General features: G+C 43.8%; 1 protein-coding gene across 11 annotated transcripts in view; it reads left to right on the top strand.

The window, feature by feature from the left end:
- Positions 1-15,144, top strand: part of PKP4 (plakophilin 4) — a 258,891-nt gene that overhangs the window by 227,862 nt on the left and 15,885 nt on the right. For all 11 annotated transcript variants that reach the window (XM_027560148.1, XM_027560114.1, XM_027560139.1 and 8 more), the window contains 4 exons: positions 6,499-6,682; positions 11,098-11,215; positions 12,658-12,849; positions 13,050-13,223. In XM_027560148.1, coding sequence (XP_027415949.1) covers positions 6,499-6,682; positions 11,098-11,215; positions 12,658-12,849; positions 13,050-13,223 — 668 coding nt within the window. The remainder of the gene's footprint in view (positions 1-6,498; positions 6,683-11,097; positions 11,216-12,657; positions 12,850-13,049; positions 13,224-15,144) is intronic.

The following is a 15,144-nucleotide window of genomic DNA, read 5'->3' as shown; positions in this document are numbered from 1 at the left end:
GTCTCAGCTTTAGCATCATTCCTTCCAAAGAAATCCCAGGGCTGATCTCCTTCAGAATGGACTGGTTGGATCTCCTTGCAGTCCAAGGGACTCTCAAGAGTCTTCTCCAACACCACAGTTCAAAAACATCAATTCTTCGGCACTCAGCCTTCTTCACAGTCCAACTCTCACATCCATACATGACCACTGGAAAAACGATAGCCTTGACTAGACGAACCTTAGTTGGCAAAGTAATGTCTCTGCTTTTCAATATGCTATCTAGGTTGGTCATAACTTTTTTTCCAAGGAGTAAGTGTCTTTTAATTTCATGGTTTCAGTCACCATCTGCAGTGATTTTGGAGCCCCCCAAAATAAAGTCTGACACTGTTTCCACTGTTTCCCCATCTATTTCCCATGAAGTGATGGGACCAGATGCCATGATCTTCATTTTCTGAATGTTGAGCTTTAAGCCAACTTTTTCACTCTCCTCTTTCACTTTCATTAAGAGGCTTTTTAGTTCCTCCTGACTTTCTGCCATAAGGGTGGTGTCATCTGCATATCTGAGGTTATTGATATTTCTCTTGGCAATCTTGATTCCAGCTTGTGCTTCTTCCAGCCCAGCGTTTCTCATAAGGTACTCTGCGTATAAGTTAAATAAGCAGGGTGACAAATACAACCTTGACATACTCCTTTTCCTATTTGGAACCAGTCTGTTGTTCCATGCATACCTCTAAATAATTTCGCATTTTATATTTGGGAAACACTGACCCTGCAGTTTTGCAGTTTGAGGGATGGGGATCCAGGCATTTTGGTGTAACTTCTGGTGCTGGGAGATGGATCAGCAATGTGCTTCCCCTAGCCCATAACTAGGGTGCTGGTTTCAGCAACTGTCCGTTTAGGTCTTCAGGTGAAAAACAAGCAAAACTATGCTGGCGAATTCCCTTGAAGATTCATACCACTGTTCTGACCCTCTCCCTATAGTTACAGACATGAAAGGATACTCTCAGGACCCTCAGAAAAGAAGTGAAAAGGATGGAATACTTAGGAACTAAAGCTGACAGGCAAGCAGTAAAACAGAAATCTAAAAACAAATACAGGCTATTTAAGTGGATCCATTAACATATATTCCTGAGCTCCTGTTGTGTTCCCTGCATAAGTGTAACCAGACATATAAACGAATGAAAGAGTATTTCTTACCTACTATGCTTGCCTAATGAAATTTAAATTAATATTAAATTTAGAAAAAATAAATGCTCATCATACTGTAAAAAGTCAACATGTGGAATTTCAAGCCCACCAAATCATTAAATGGAAAGTTTATTTTGTGTGTCTTGACTCTTTAACGTATTATGTGTAAAGCACATTGTGCCTGGCAAAGAGTAAGACCACAGTAAAATGGCCAAGTTACTGTTATTGATGTTGATTTGTGAACGTTCTGCTGTCCAATCCCAAGTAGATGTAATGGCTGGTAGTAGACTGTGAAATGACATATAACTCCACTGATCATTCTAAATGCTGGACAAAGAACAGAAAGAGCCAGACAAAATTCTTATTCCGGGACAGAAAATCAGGCCAATCTACAAATCTGGTAACTATCCTTTGCCAGAGTAGATCTTAGAAGGGGCCAGGAGTGGAGGCAGGAACCATGAGAAACAAGCTTTTCTGCCAGCGATCAGAGAACCTCTAAGCGTCAGCCTCAAGAGAAGTGTGCCAAGAACCAGCCCTCTTCTTAGTCATGGTCTCACCTGAAGTTTGTGACTCAACACTGTTTAATTTTCTGTATAGATATATCTCATTTTATACCTATAGCCTACAATATGATAGACTTTACTTTCCATAAACCTTGCCTTAAGTGGATTTTACTGGAATGCATTTATTCTGTGAAGTAGAAGGTAGCTTATTGGAAAATGCAGCTCTCCCCCACGTGTAGAATTCTGTAGAGTGAGGACAGTGAAATGATTTCACAGAAAAAAAAAATTGCTCTATGGCCTTAGGAATCACATGATATAAAATTGTCAGCAGGGGAGGTTGGGAAATGACCCTTGCCACCACAGCCTCAGGGCCACACGCTGCCACGTATGCAGGCCTCTTCAGCGCCCTGGGCAGTGAGGCCGGCCTGGTTGGCAGGAAGCATTAGAGCCCTGTTTGTGGCAGCTGCTGCCACCCACCCTTCCACACCTCAACCTTTTGGCTTCTCTCAGCTCACCTATCATCTAGGTCAGAGCCAACCTTCAGAGGCTCGTTTTTCACTCTTAGCTCCCAAGGTCTGTTCTGTGGTCATCCATCCTCAGATATTTTTCCCCTACTACAGCCCTTTTTAAATGCCTTTTAGACCCAAAACCCAGTTTTTCAAACAGCAACACACAAGTGAAGCCCAGTATTGAGAAAAGAGGCTGGAGCCACTCTGGGTGAACTGGGGTAGGATCTAGAGCCCTGCCCCCAATTCTCCACCCACCCCTCCCCTGGCTCCCCCTGGAAGCCCAGCAGAACCCTCAGAATCCATAGAGAAGTGGGGCCGCCTGTGGAGTTGCAGTTCATTTTGTGAGCACCTGCCATGTGCGTCTGCCACAAAATAATTATGGAAGCAAAGGTCTGTTGTGGTGGACAGGACAAACTTTAAGAGATAAAGTAGGGTCTTTCCTTTCCCTGATTCTGGACTGTCCAAATCTCCTTCGAGTCTGAGCCTAACAAGGTGGGTCACCGCTAAGGCTGAGGTTTTGAAAAGCTGTGCTTTTTTTTTAATATAAATGTATTTTAATTCGAGGTTATTTACTTTACAATATTGTATTGGTTTTGCCATACATCAACATGAATCCGGCACAGGTATACACGTGTTCCCCATCCTGAACACCCCTCCCACCTCCCTCCCCGTACCATCCCTCTGGGTCATCCCAGTGCACCAGCCCCAAGCATCGTGTATCATGCATCAAACCTGGACTGGCGATTCGTTTCCTATATAATATTATACATGTTTCAATGCCATTCTCCCAAATCATCCCACCCTCTCCCTCTCCCACAGAGTCCAAAAGACTGTTCTATACATCTGTGTTTCTTTTGCTGTCTCACATACAGGGTTATCGTTACCATCTTTCTAAATTCCATATATATGCGTTAGTATACTGTATTGGTGTTTTTCTTTGTGGCTTACTTCACTCTGTATAATAGGCTCCAGTTTCATCCACCTCATTAGAGCTGATTCAAATGTATTCTTTTTAATGGCTGAGTAATACTCCATTGTGTATATGTACCACAGCTTTCTTATCCATTCATCTGCTGATGGACATCTAGGTTGCTTCCATGTCCTGGCTATTATAAACAGTGCTGTGATGAACATTGGGGTACATGTGTCTCTTTCAATTCTGGTTTCCTTGGTGTGTATGCCCAGTAGTGGGTTTGCTGGGTCATAAGGCAGTTCTATTTGCAGTTTTTTAAGGAGTCTCCACACTGTTCTCCATAGTGGCTATACTAGTTTGCATTCGCACCAACAGTGTAAGAGGGTTCCCTTTTCTCCACACCCTCTCCAGCATTTATTGCTTGTAGACTTTTGGATAGCGGCCATTCTGACTGGCATGAAATGGTACCTCATTGTGGTTTTGATTTGCATTTCTCTGATAATGAGTGATGTTGAGCATCTTTTCATGTGTTTGTTAGCCATCTGTATGTGTTCTTTAGAGAAATGTCTGTTTAGTTCTTTGGCCCATTTTTTGTTTGGGTCATTTATTTTTCTGGAATTGAGCTGCAGGAGTTGCTTGTATATTTTTGAGATTAGTCCTTTGTCAGTTGCTTCATTTGCTATTATTTTCTCCCGTTTTGAAGGCTGTCTTTTCACCTTGTTTATAGTTTCATTTGTTGTGCAGAAGCTTTTAATTAGGTCCCATTTGTTTATTTTTGCTTTTATTTGCAATATTCTGGGAGATGGGTCATAGAGGATCCTGCTGTGATTTATGTCAGAGAGTGTTTTGCCTATGTTCTCCTCTAGGAGTTTTATAGTTTCTGGTCTTACATTTAGATCTTTAATCCATTTTGAGTTTATTTTTGTGTATGGTGTTAGAAAGTGTTCTAGTTTCATTCTTTTACAAGTGGTTGACCAGTTTTCCCAGCACCACTTGTTAAAGAGATTGTCTTTTCTCCATTGTATATTCTTGCCTCCTTTGTCAAAGATAAGGTGTCCATAGGCGCGTGGATTTATCTCTGGGCTTTCTATTTTGTTCCATTGGTCTATATTTCTGTCTTTGTGCCAGTACCATACTGTCTTGATGACTGTGGCTTTGTGGTAGAGCCTGAAGTCAGGCAGGTTGATTCCTCCAGTTCCATTCTTCTTTCTCAAGATTGCTTTGGCTATTCAAGATTTTTTGTATTTCCATACAAATTGTGAGATTATTTGTTCTGGCTCTGTGAAGAATACTGTTGGTAGCTTGATAGGGATTGCATTTAATCTATAGATTGTTTTGGATAGTATACTCATTTTCACTATATTGAGTCTTCCGATCCATGAACATGGTATATTTCTCCATCTATTAGTGTCCTCTTTGATTTCTTTCACCAGTGTTTTATAGTTTTCTATATATAGGTCTTTAGGTTCTTTAGGTAGATATATTCCTAAGTATTTTATTCTTTTTGTTGCAATGGTGAATGGAATTGTTTCCTTAATTTCTCTTTCTATTTTCTCATTATTAGTGTATAGGAATGCAAGGGATTTCTGTGTGTTGATTTTATATCCTACAACTTTACTATATTCATTCATTAGTTCTAGTAATTTTCTGATGGACTCTTTAGGCTTTTCTATGTAAAGGATCATGTCATCTGCAAACAGTGAGTGTTTTATTTCTTCTTTTCCAATTTGGATTCCTTGTATTTCTTTTTCTGCTCTGACTGCTGTGGCCAAAACTTCCAAAACTATGTTGAATAGTAGTGGTGAGAGTGGGCACCCTTGTCTTGTTCCTGACTTTAGGGGAAATGAAAAAGCTATGCTTATGGTGGGCTGTCCCACCCCAAAGGGTAGGAGCAGAGGAAGGGTGAAAGAATGTCTTGGGGGAAGAAAGGAAACCCAGTCAGCAAGGCCCAGAAGTCAAAGCCAAGTGAGAGTGGAGAGCAGCCAGGACCCAAGACGAAGCCCTGCATCTGCCTCCATCATTGACCATTGACAACCGTGTGGGTGGGTCAGGGCAGACATGGGGAATGATGGTCCTCTCAGTTTATAGAGTATTCTCTTTGGTTCTGGCTTTGGCTTATACCCCTCGTCCAACCTTCATAAAGAAAGAAAGAAAGAAAGTTCCTGTCAGTTCTCTCCTGCCTCCCTCCTTTATAAAGGGCCCTGTGATTTTGTCAGGCCCAGAGGAGGCTGTGCAGTTTCTAGGCTGGCTTCTTGGTCACCAGACCCAGAGCAGCAGTTTCCAGTCTTGTCTCTGGCCTGACACTCTTCAGTCATGTTCACAAGCCTGATGTGCTTCCATGGACACGGGCAGATTTTGCCAACTCTGTCCCCTCCACAGGGCCTCGAACATTTTGTGTGCTGATAATTCTAAAAGCACTGTACTGATGAAAGCAACTTGCCAAGGATACATCAGGAGTGTAGGGTTCTGAGGGACTTCAGTGCAGAGGAACCAGCTGTACCATTTCTCCTCCATCCCCTTCCCCCTTACTTAGGAAAATGCATTGATGTAAAAATTAGAGTAGGTATAATCTTGAAATTTCTCTAATTTCTAAAAGAGTAATTATTAGGAAATATGCATGCTACAACAATAATTTAACCCTCTTATGACTGACACAGAAATGAAGACCTTCAAGTATGTTTGTAATTCAAGTAACACTCTAATAAGCTGCATTTAAGGTCTCTTGGCCTTGGAATCTTGATACGAATTACAGTATCAGTAGCTTTTAATTTATTGTTAGTGTTTTGCCTGTATCCAAAAAGGAATGGTAGTAATTTGCACATACTAAAAACACTCTTAATGTGGAAACAGAAGTGTTTAAACCTTTTCTAAATAAGAGAGACGAAACAAATGTGTGACCATTCTTTGTGCCAGCAAGTCATTGCACACATAATATTTATGCTTGAGCTTCCCACTAGCGAAAGTAAGAAAAGGAAGTGTGATGAAGAGAAAGTTTAAGTCTTTCGAGAAAGAGAAGTTCTTTTCAAGAACTAAATTGTAAAAATGGCTTGTCACAGAGAACACTAAATGTAAGAGACGATACAGGAACCTCATTTTTACAACCATCACAGATGCATCATATTTGTGATCCTTGATTACATTGTGCCCGTCCTCCTCATGGAGTAACTAACTCTGCTTTGCTTTGCAAAACCACAGTCATCTTGCCTAAGGATGACTTGATGATGTACCAGAAACTCATATATGTTCACTCAACATTTATTAGAGGTCCAGCCCCAGCCTGGGTGTAAATTCAGGCCATTAGGTTTGGAACAGACTGAGTTCCCAACTAATGCTAACATGTTCATTTCATTTCTAAAACTGCAGGATTTCTAATTGATGATTTGACTTTAAAATCTGCCTTCTTTAGGAGTTCTGTGGAATTTATCCTCATGTGATGCTGTAAAGATGACAATCATCCGAGATGCTCTCTCGACTCTGACAAACACTGTGATCGTTCCACATTCTGGATGGAATAACTCTTCTTTTGATGATGATCATAAAATTAAATTTCAGACTTCACTCGTTCTGCGTAATACAACAGGTTGCCTGAGGTAGATATTTTATTTCTTCTTTCCGATTGTCTGATTAAATAACATGTGTCATAGCTAAGTTGATTTTAGGATGATTTACTTAACTTTCATTAATATCTGTGTAAGTTTCCAAGTTTGTTTAAGTGTAAGCCACTAGACTTTGTTAATCTGTGAGGAAAACATTATGAGCACAGACTAGTGGCTTGATAGACATTATCTTGTAAATGACTCTTCTATAGACTAGTCAAAAAAAACCTTTCAGTCTGAAAAATTACTGCCAAAATTCCAGTGTTTTACGCTTTAACAGCATTTTTCTGGTTATTACATTCTGATTGCTAATGTGTTTGCAGCCTGGTTTTTGTTTAAATTCAAGATATGGAGGTATAAACTTTGAGTTGTAAAATAAGTAAGTCATGAAGGTACAATGTACACCTTGGTAGCTACATGCTGTGTGTGTTGTACTTAGTCGCTCAGTCGTGTCCAGCTCTTTGCAACCCCACAGACTGTAGCTCCCCAGGCTCCACTGTCCATGGGGATTCTCCAGGCAAGAATACTGGAGTGAGTTGCCATTTCTTGGAACAGGGGATCCCCCCAACCCAGGGATCAAACATTGCAGGCAGATTGCAGGTGGATTCTTTAGCATCTGAGCCATCAGGGAAGCCCTGGTGACTATAATCAACCATATTGTGTTGTAAAGTTGAAAGAGACTTAAGAGTTAATCTTAAAAGTTCTCATCACAAGAAATAAAATATGTTTTGACTTTGTGTGGTGACAGGCTCACTGTGGTGATCATTTCACAGTGTATGCTATGCTATGCTATGCTATGCTGTGCTGTGCTATGCTATGCTATGCTAAGTCACTTCAGTCGTGTCCGACTCTGTGTGACCCCATAGAAGGCAGCCACCAGGCTCCCCCGTCCCTGGGATTCTCCAGGCAAGAACACTGGAGTGGATTGCCAGTTCCTTCTCCGATGCATGAAAGTGAAAAGTGAAAGCGAAGTTGCTCAGTCATGTCCGACTCTTAGCGACCCCGTGGACTGCAGCCTACCAGGCTCCTCCATCCATGGGATTTTCCAGGCAAAAGTACTGGAGTGGGGTGCCATTGCCTTCTCCATTCACAGTGTATACAGATGTCAAATCACTGTGTTATACACCTGAAACTAATACAATGTCTGTTAATTAGACGTCGGTCTTTTTAAATCTGGGCTTCCCTGATAGCTCAGTTGGTAAGGAATCTGCCTGCAATGCAGGAGACCCCTAGTTCGATTCCTGGGTTGGGAAGATCCACTGGAGAAGGTATAGGCTACCCAGTTTTCTTGGGCTTCTCTTGTGGCTCAGCTGGTAAAGAATCCACCTGCAATGCAGGAGACCTGGGTTCGATCCCTGGGTTGGGAAGATCCCCTGGAGAAGGGAAAGGCTACCCATTCCAGTATTCTGGCCTAGAGAATTCCATGGACTGTATAGTCCATGAAATCGCAAAGAGTTGGACATGTCTGAGTGACTTTAACTTTTTTAATGTAACAGTTGAAACCTTTCTGCTTTTAAAAGGGTGCAGAAAGGTATAGTTTAAATAGTCATTGGATTTGAGTTTTATAAATAAATGAAAATGAACCCAAATACTATTTTCAGTCATTATCTTTAGCATTTGAAATCCAGAAGGCCTCTTTTAAGTGTTACAGTATTGCTCCCTATTTGCTGGTCATTCTCATCAGCTGTTGCCAAGGCTTCTTGGGAATTTGAAACAAACCTTAGGGCTCTGCCTCAGACAGACGGGCTTTCTGTTCCATTCTGAGCCTTGGTTTCCTCATCTTTAGAACAGGGGTAATAATACCGTCTCAGAGTTGTGAAGACTCAGCTTGTATAGAATGCTTCATGTAGTGATAACACAGTGAACGCTATTCACATTTAAGCTAAGGTGTCTAAGCATCTCTACAACAGAGCTTGTGGGAGCAGGGGAAGGGGCCTGGGCTTCTCCTCTGAAGCCTTCCCCTATTGGAATGGTTAACTGTGGGCTCCTTTGCCTAGAACTGGCAGGGGCGGTGGGTGGGGGCTGGGGTGGTGGTGGTGACAAGAGTTAGGCTCTTAGAGGACAGACCAACTCCCTGACTCAGATTCCTGCATCACCAAGCAGGTCACATGGCCTCTACTGCTGATTCGTGGGTCAGCATCTCATCCTGTCCCCATGCCTGAAAGGGGAGACTGTGATCACTCAGCCAGTCTGCCCGGCTTCAGGGAAAGCCCAGGAGCAGGACACACAGGCTCCCCCAGTGGCTCAGAGCTATTAACATTTGGCGAATGCCTTCTGTGTACATTTAGTGATGACCAAAACAGACTGGATCCCTGCTCTGATAGAACAGAATTCTATTGATGAAGATAGGTAAATAAACAAGAAAATAACAGACGTCATTTTAAAAAAATAGGGTGACCTAAGAGTTACTAGCCGGGTACTTTGAAGGTCAGGTGGTCTCTCATAGGAGGTAAAGTTTAAGTATCTGAGATACTACAGGAGCTGCTCACATGAGGGCTGGTGAGGGAGGTGAGGAGAACACATTCTAGGCAGAGGCAACAAGGCGTGTAAAGACTCTGGGGCAGGGACAGGCTCGAGGCTGGAGCTTAATGTGCAAGGTGCAGAGTGGTGCCAGGTTATGTCAGATTTTTTAAATCATAGGAAAGAGTCTGTACCACCTGCCAAGTGCCATGGGAAACAGGGTTTTAATCATGGGAGTGGCTATGGTTTCTGACTGTGATGTAGGGGACAGTGGAGGCAAGAAGGTGAGGCTGTGCATCAATCTAGGCAAACAATGAGAGTGGCTGAGACCAGGCTCTGGAGAGAGGTAGGCAGAGTTGGGTATGTTATAGAGGGAAAGGCTGACAAGATTTGCTCATTGACTAACTATGATGGACAACGAAAAGAGAGGAAGTAAGGACACCGCCTTTATCTTTGGCCAGATCAGCTGGGAGCATGGAAGTGCTGTTGATGAGGTCAGGCAGAGGGCAGGGGGGAGTAACTGAGGGTTTTGGCTGATCTACTTTGAGATGTCTAATTAGCTATCCATACGGTAATACCAGGATTAAATGAGTTTGGCGTTCTTGAGAGGGGTTGCCCTAAAGATAGACATTTAGGGGTCATGGGTCCACAGGTTGTGCTCCTTGTGTCAAATCCAAGGAACAGAAGGACACCACCCAGGAAGAGTGCAAAGATAGAGGCAGGGATCAGTATAGCCCTGGGCACCCCCAGAAGGACCCACGGGCAGAAGAGGCTGAGAAGCAAGACAGCAGATGAGAGGAAAACCAGAGAGAGACGAGGAACAGAAGAGGACAGCTGTTGAGTGCAGCATAAAGGTTACCGCAGAGGGATTATGCTGCTGCTAAGTCGCTTCAGTCGTGTCCGACTCTGTGAGACCCCATAGACGGCAGCCCACCAGGCTCCCCCGTCCCTGAGATTCTCCAGGCAAGAACACTGGAGTGGGTTGCCATTTCCTCCTCCAACGCATGAAAGTGAGAAGTGAAAGTGAAGTTGCTCAGCCGTGTCCGACTCTTAGCGACTCCATGGACTGCAGCCCACCAGGCTCCTCCGTCCATGGGATTTTCCAGGCAGGAGTACTGGAGTGAGGTGCCATAGGTGACAGTATCTCTGTGGCCTCAGAGAAACAAAGGTAGAAAGAGGACTCATTCTCAGTCCCCCTTACAAAGGCTAATTTTTGCAAAATTGCAGAGTTTGACTACTTTGTTAATGGCACATAAAATAGAGCCTTATAATTTGGTATCAATTCACAATGTTGAATGGACAGTAAAATTTCAGTATGGATGAGACCTAAAAACAACTCAGAGTTTTTAATAATTTAAAAGATCAGGCAAATTGTAGCATGACCAAGTGTTCTCATTTAACTTGAAGTTTTTGTGTAAGAAATGATGTTTCCTCTGTTCATTCAAGAAGCATTTATGACCACCTACTACATGCAAAACATGTTTTAATAGGTGCAGGGACTTCCAAGACCTTATGGCCTTACAAGGAAAGTACAACTGCCTGAATATAGCAACCGTGCATGGCTAACAAACATCCTTTCACATGGTGGGCACTTTTGTAATTGCTTTATCTGTAGCAATTCATCTTTTCCTCACAGCAATCCTATGAGATAGTTACTATTATTCCTCCTTTTTTACATAGAAGGAAACTCAGGATAAGCCCCCAAAATAATTCTATTAGAAGGTTAGAAAGTGACCTGTCATGAGAGAGATACGAAGTTCAAGTGTCCCTGCTGTCTTCTATTCATGGCTAATGAGGGGCTGGCTATTATTATGAGCTCTTGAGATATTAAAATGCAGGCTCCATACACCTCCTCAGACCAGATTTACACGCTGCTCTGTCGTCCATTCTCGGATCATTAAGGTGAGGCTCCACGGCTAATGAGCTCCCCCGTGTCTCTGCCTGTATAGGAATCTCAGCTCTGCTGGGGAGGAAGCGAGGAAGCAGATGCGGTCCTGCGAGGGGCTGGTGGACTCGCTGTTGTATGTGATCCACACGTGTGTGAACACTTCGGATTACGACAGCAAGGTCAGTGAATGCTGGTTGGCAGAGGACAGCAGCTGCTGACCACCACTATCTGCGTGCCCTTGACTCTGGCTGGAATTCCTGACCCTCTCCTCTCTGTTAGGTTACGCTCCAGGTTAAAGGGAGAATGTCTCTATAAAAATTACAAGTTAACAGAGACAAGAGAACTTAACGAAAATAGCCTTAGAACCGTGAAAACTGAATGATTCCATGCAGTAAGAACCTTAGCAGGGTCCAGACCTTCTCTGTGACTCTCCTGGGCTCAGTGTCAAGGTGATTGCCCCACTGCTGTTCCCTCTAATTCCGTATCCCCTGCTGCTACAATCAGACCTGTCTGCATCTGAGTATTTACTGAATAAAAGTTCCTGACTGAGGCACTGGAACCCCCCACCTCTCTGCCCAGCCTGCCTCGATACCAAAGGGTGCCCCTTCTGCATCCCAGGTTGCTGCATTCATCTGCTCCCTCTATTCCCACATGAGCCCCTCATCCTCCCCTCCTATTTCCTCCATCCCGGCCCTTGTACAAAGCATGCTGCTCATATCCAGGGTCTACACTGGCGTCAGAAGCTGGGGAAGGTGGGAGGAAACAGGAAAGAGGGACTAAATGTATCTAGAATCCCAAAGCAGGCCAGTCATGTATTGTTCAGATTGGGCTAGACAAAGAGAGGCCACAAGTAGGCCTGGGTTTGAAAATAACGGTCTGTGAGAGAAAAGAATGATGAGTGGTAGGCTTGGGAGGAGGTAGAGGAGAATTCAGAGTGACAGCCAGGTTTTCATTTGAGCTTCATTGAACCAAAAGATCTGCAGATGAAACTCAGAGGAATAAACAAATTGGAAGGGGAGCACTTGCGGGCAAAACTGAACTGGTTTGGACACTCTTTGTTGAGTAGACAGCTGGCTTCCCAATTAGAGGTGTGATGGAGACTTTGGAGGGGCAAAAGACCATGTGCAGAAGGCAAAATGCAGAACGAAAGAGATCATGGGACTTTCCACAGATGGAGGGGAGAGGTGGGAGATGGAAGAAGAGGACAAAGATGGCACTTGGGGGAGGGGCTGTGCTGGAGGGCCGTGGCCACACCTGCTGTCATGATGAGAGTTCCCAGCTGGGAGAAGGGGTGGGGTTCTGGTAATATGGGGGCTCTGCCACTGCAGCAGCCCTGAAGCAGAAACCTTGGGCATTCTCCCCTCCAGAGCCCCACACATTTCACTCAGTGTGAAATCAGATCCTCAGCTCTACTTTGGGTGGCTCTGCACACTCTGTGAGCTTGGGGTCCCACCAACTTGAGTCTGGAATCAGAGTTCTAACTTTCAGTTTGCAGGTTCCCATCAGTGAAAAACAGTTCTTTCATATTCTACATTTATTTAGTGCCACTGGTGCTGGGTACAGAAGCATTTTGCACTAACACGCTACGATGATTTTAACCCTGCGCCGTGTTGGGTTTCAGACCGTGGAGAACTGCGTGTGCACCCTGAGGAACCTGTCGTATCGGCTGGAGCTGGAGGTGCCTCAGGCCCGGCTGCTGGGGCTGAACGAATTAGATGACTTACTCGGAAAAGAGTCTCCCAGCAAAGATTCGGAGCCAAGCTGCTGGGGGAAGAAGAAGAAGAAGAAAAAGAGGACACCACAAGAGGATCAAGTTAGCATTTTATTTGACATGAAACTCTTAAAGTTTTGTTTCTCTGGGAGTAAGAAATCACATATTTGGCAAGAAAAAATTTTTTCTCATGATTCAGCTTTTCTGCATAGCTCTAGCTGAGTCCAGCAGAAAGGAATGTTTTCAAATGTTGAATACTGTGTTCGCTTTGCCTCCACCAGTACATGTTCTTTGTCTTTCAGTGGGATGGAGTTGGTCCTATCCCAGGACTGTCAAAGTCCCCCAAAGGCGTTGAGATGCTGTGGCACCCATCAGTGGTAAAACCGTATCTGACCCTCCTAGCAGAAAGTTCCAACCCAGCCACCTTGGAAGGCTCTGCCGGATCACTCCAGAACCTCTCTGCTGGAAACTGGAAGGTAGGATGTCCTCCGCTCGTCCACACCTCCATGCAGTCAGACCTGCCATGGTCAATGGAAAGGGACGAACAAAGGTGTTTAGAGCTTGGTAAAGGGTAGGAGGAAAAAAGTGAGGAGACTACAGTTGGCTCTGGGGATCCAAGGATGGATATGACATAGCCCTTCCGCATGAGAAACTGAAGGCGAAAGAGAAAAACAGATGTATTGAGAAAGTGTTGCATAGACTCCATGGTCTTGGAAGAGGACCTCTAACTCAGCCTGGTGAGGGAAAGGCAAGGAAGGAGGGACTCCAGGAGGTAGGGAAGAGTTCCTGGGGGGATGGTGCTGCCCAAGTGGAACCTTTAAGAATGAGCAGATGAAGCCACACAGTGTGAGGTTGGGTGCAGAGGGAGCTTTCCAGATAAAGGGACAAGAGGGCACAAGAGCCCTCACAGTGAGGACGTCATGGGCGCAGGCTATGGGCTGGTGGCTGAGGTGTGCAGGGGGACAAAGAGTGCCCGTGGTGGAACTAGCCCTCGTACCCAGGCCTGACGGCCAAGCTTCAGGAGCTAAAACCTGACCTTCAGACCAGAGGGGCCACTGAAAGGGTTTAAGCAGACAGGCGACATAGACAGACTGATGTGGACACTGTTGGATCCCATCTGCAGCTGCACTGAGAGTGAATTTGAAGTCAAGAGCCATGGAGGCTGGGATTCTGTTGGAGAGCCTGGTGAGAGATGCCGAGGGCCTGAATTGGAGCTGAGATTGGGCCTTTGTTCCTTTCTAATACTTGCAGAACCTACGTGTGGCAGAGTTTCTGCCTCCACTGGTAAATCTGTGACTTCATTAGGAAAATTGAAGGTGATTTCCTACTGTTACCACCATAAGCAAGTTCTCAAAACTTTTTAAATATCATCTGACAACATCTCAGACAATTCTTGTTTGAAACATTTCAACCTCTAGAAGTTTGCCAACAAGTATGTTTTAGTAGAATTATTATAATGCTTGTTTTTGATTATTTCCTCCATCACCACCTCCCAAAACGAAAATTGTCTGGGCATTGTTTTTTTCCATGAGAGTGAAAAGTATTGCATTGCTAGCATGCAGCCAGCTGTTCTAATGCTTATATATAAATAATTAGGCCTAGTGCTAAGCCACTGTGGTTTTTTTGTTATGTTCTTGATATGTGTATGTCACTTTGCTGTACAGCAAAGATTGGCACAACATTGTAAATCAACTATTAATTAATTAAAAACATTAAAAGTACTAATAGCATCTAAGTACTGACTCTGGAGCCAGACCCCTGGCTTTGAATCCTGCCCTACCTCCCTTACTAGCTGGAGGCCTCAGATCTTTCTGTCCTCAGGTTCATCATCTGTAAAATGGAAATAATACTCACCTCATTATGTGATTTTAAGGATTAAATGAGGTAATAAATGTGGAGGACCGAGGACAGTGCCCAGCACATAAGTATTCATAAATATTTATGTTGGTGATGTGGTGTTCACCTCCAGCTCCTTATGACCTGAGAATCATATGGTGATTTTAAAAGCAATAACTAAAATAGATATGATTTGAGTTGTAGAATTTTGTTTTCTGGGACCTTTAGTGAATAGAAGTTAAATGGCAGGGTCATTTAAAATGTAAATATTATATGGAAGTGATTTCAAAGGTATCGAAAATAGTAAATCAAAATATTGGACTCTCATTAAGAAAACAAGATACTCATGGTGAGAGATGTAAGCAAGTGAGAAGCTATTTTGGGGGTGGCAATGGTGGTAATGTTCTGAAAGGGAGGCCCTCGAGGTAAACTGAGCCAGTTGTCTCCAAGAGAGACAGGCATTGGTTCTGTCCTTGCAGGTTTCAGAGGGAGAAGTTGCCAAAGCTGCCCAAGTCCTTTACCCGATGGCAAGTTGTGTATTATGTCTCCCCCGCAGATTTC

The sequence above is a fragment of the Bos indicus x Bos taurus genome, chromosome 2 (genome assembly GCF_003369695.1).
Source record: "Bos indicus x Bos taurus breed Angus x Brahman F1 hybrid chromosome 2, Bos_hybrid_MaternalHap_v2.0, whole genome shotgun sequence".
NCBI lineage: Eukaryota > Metazoa > Chordata > Mammalia > Artiodactyla > Bovidae > Bos > Bos indicus x Bos taurus.
This window is presented reverse-complemented; position numbering and strand designations above follow the sequence as displayed.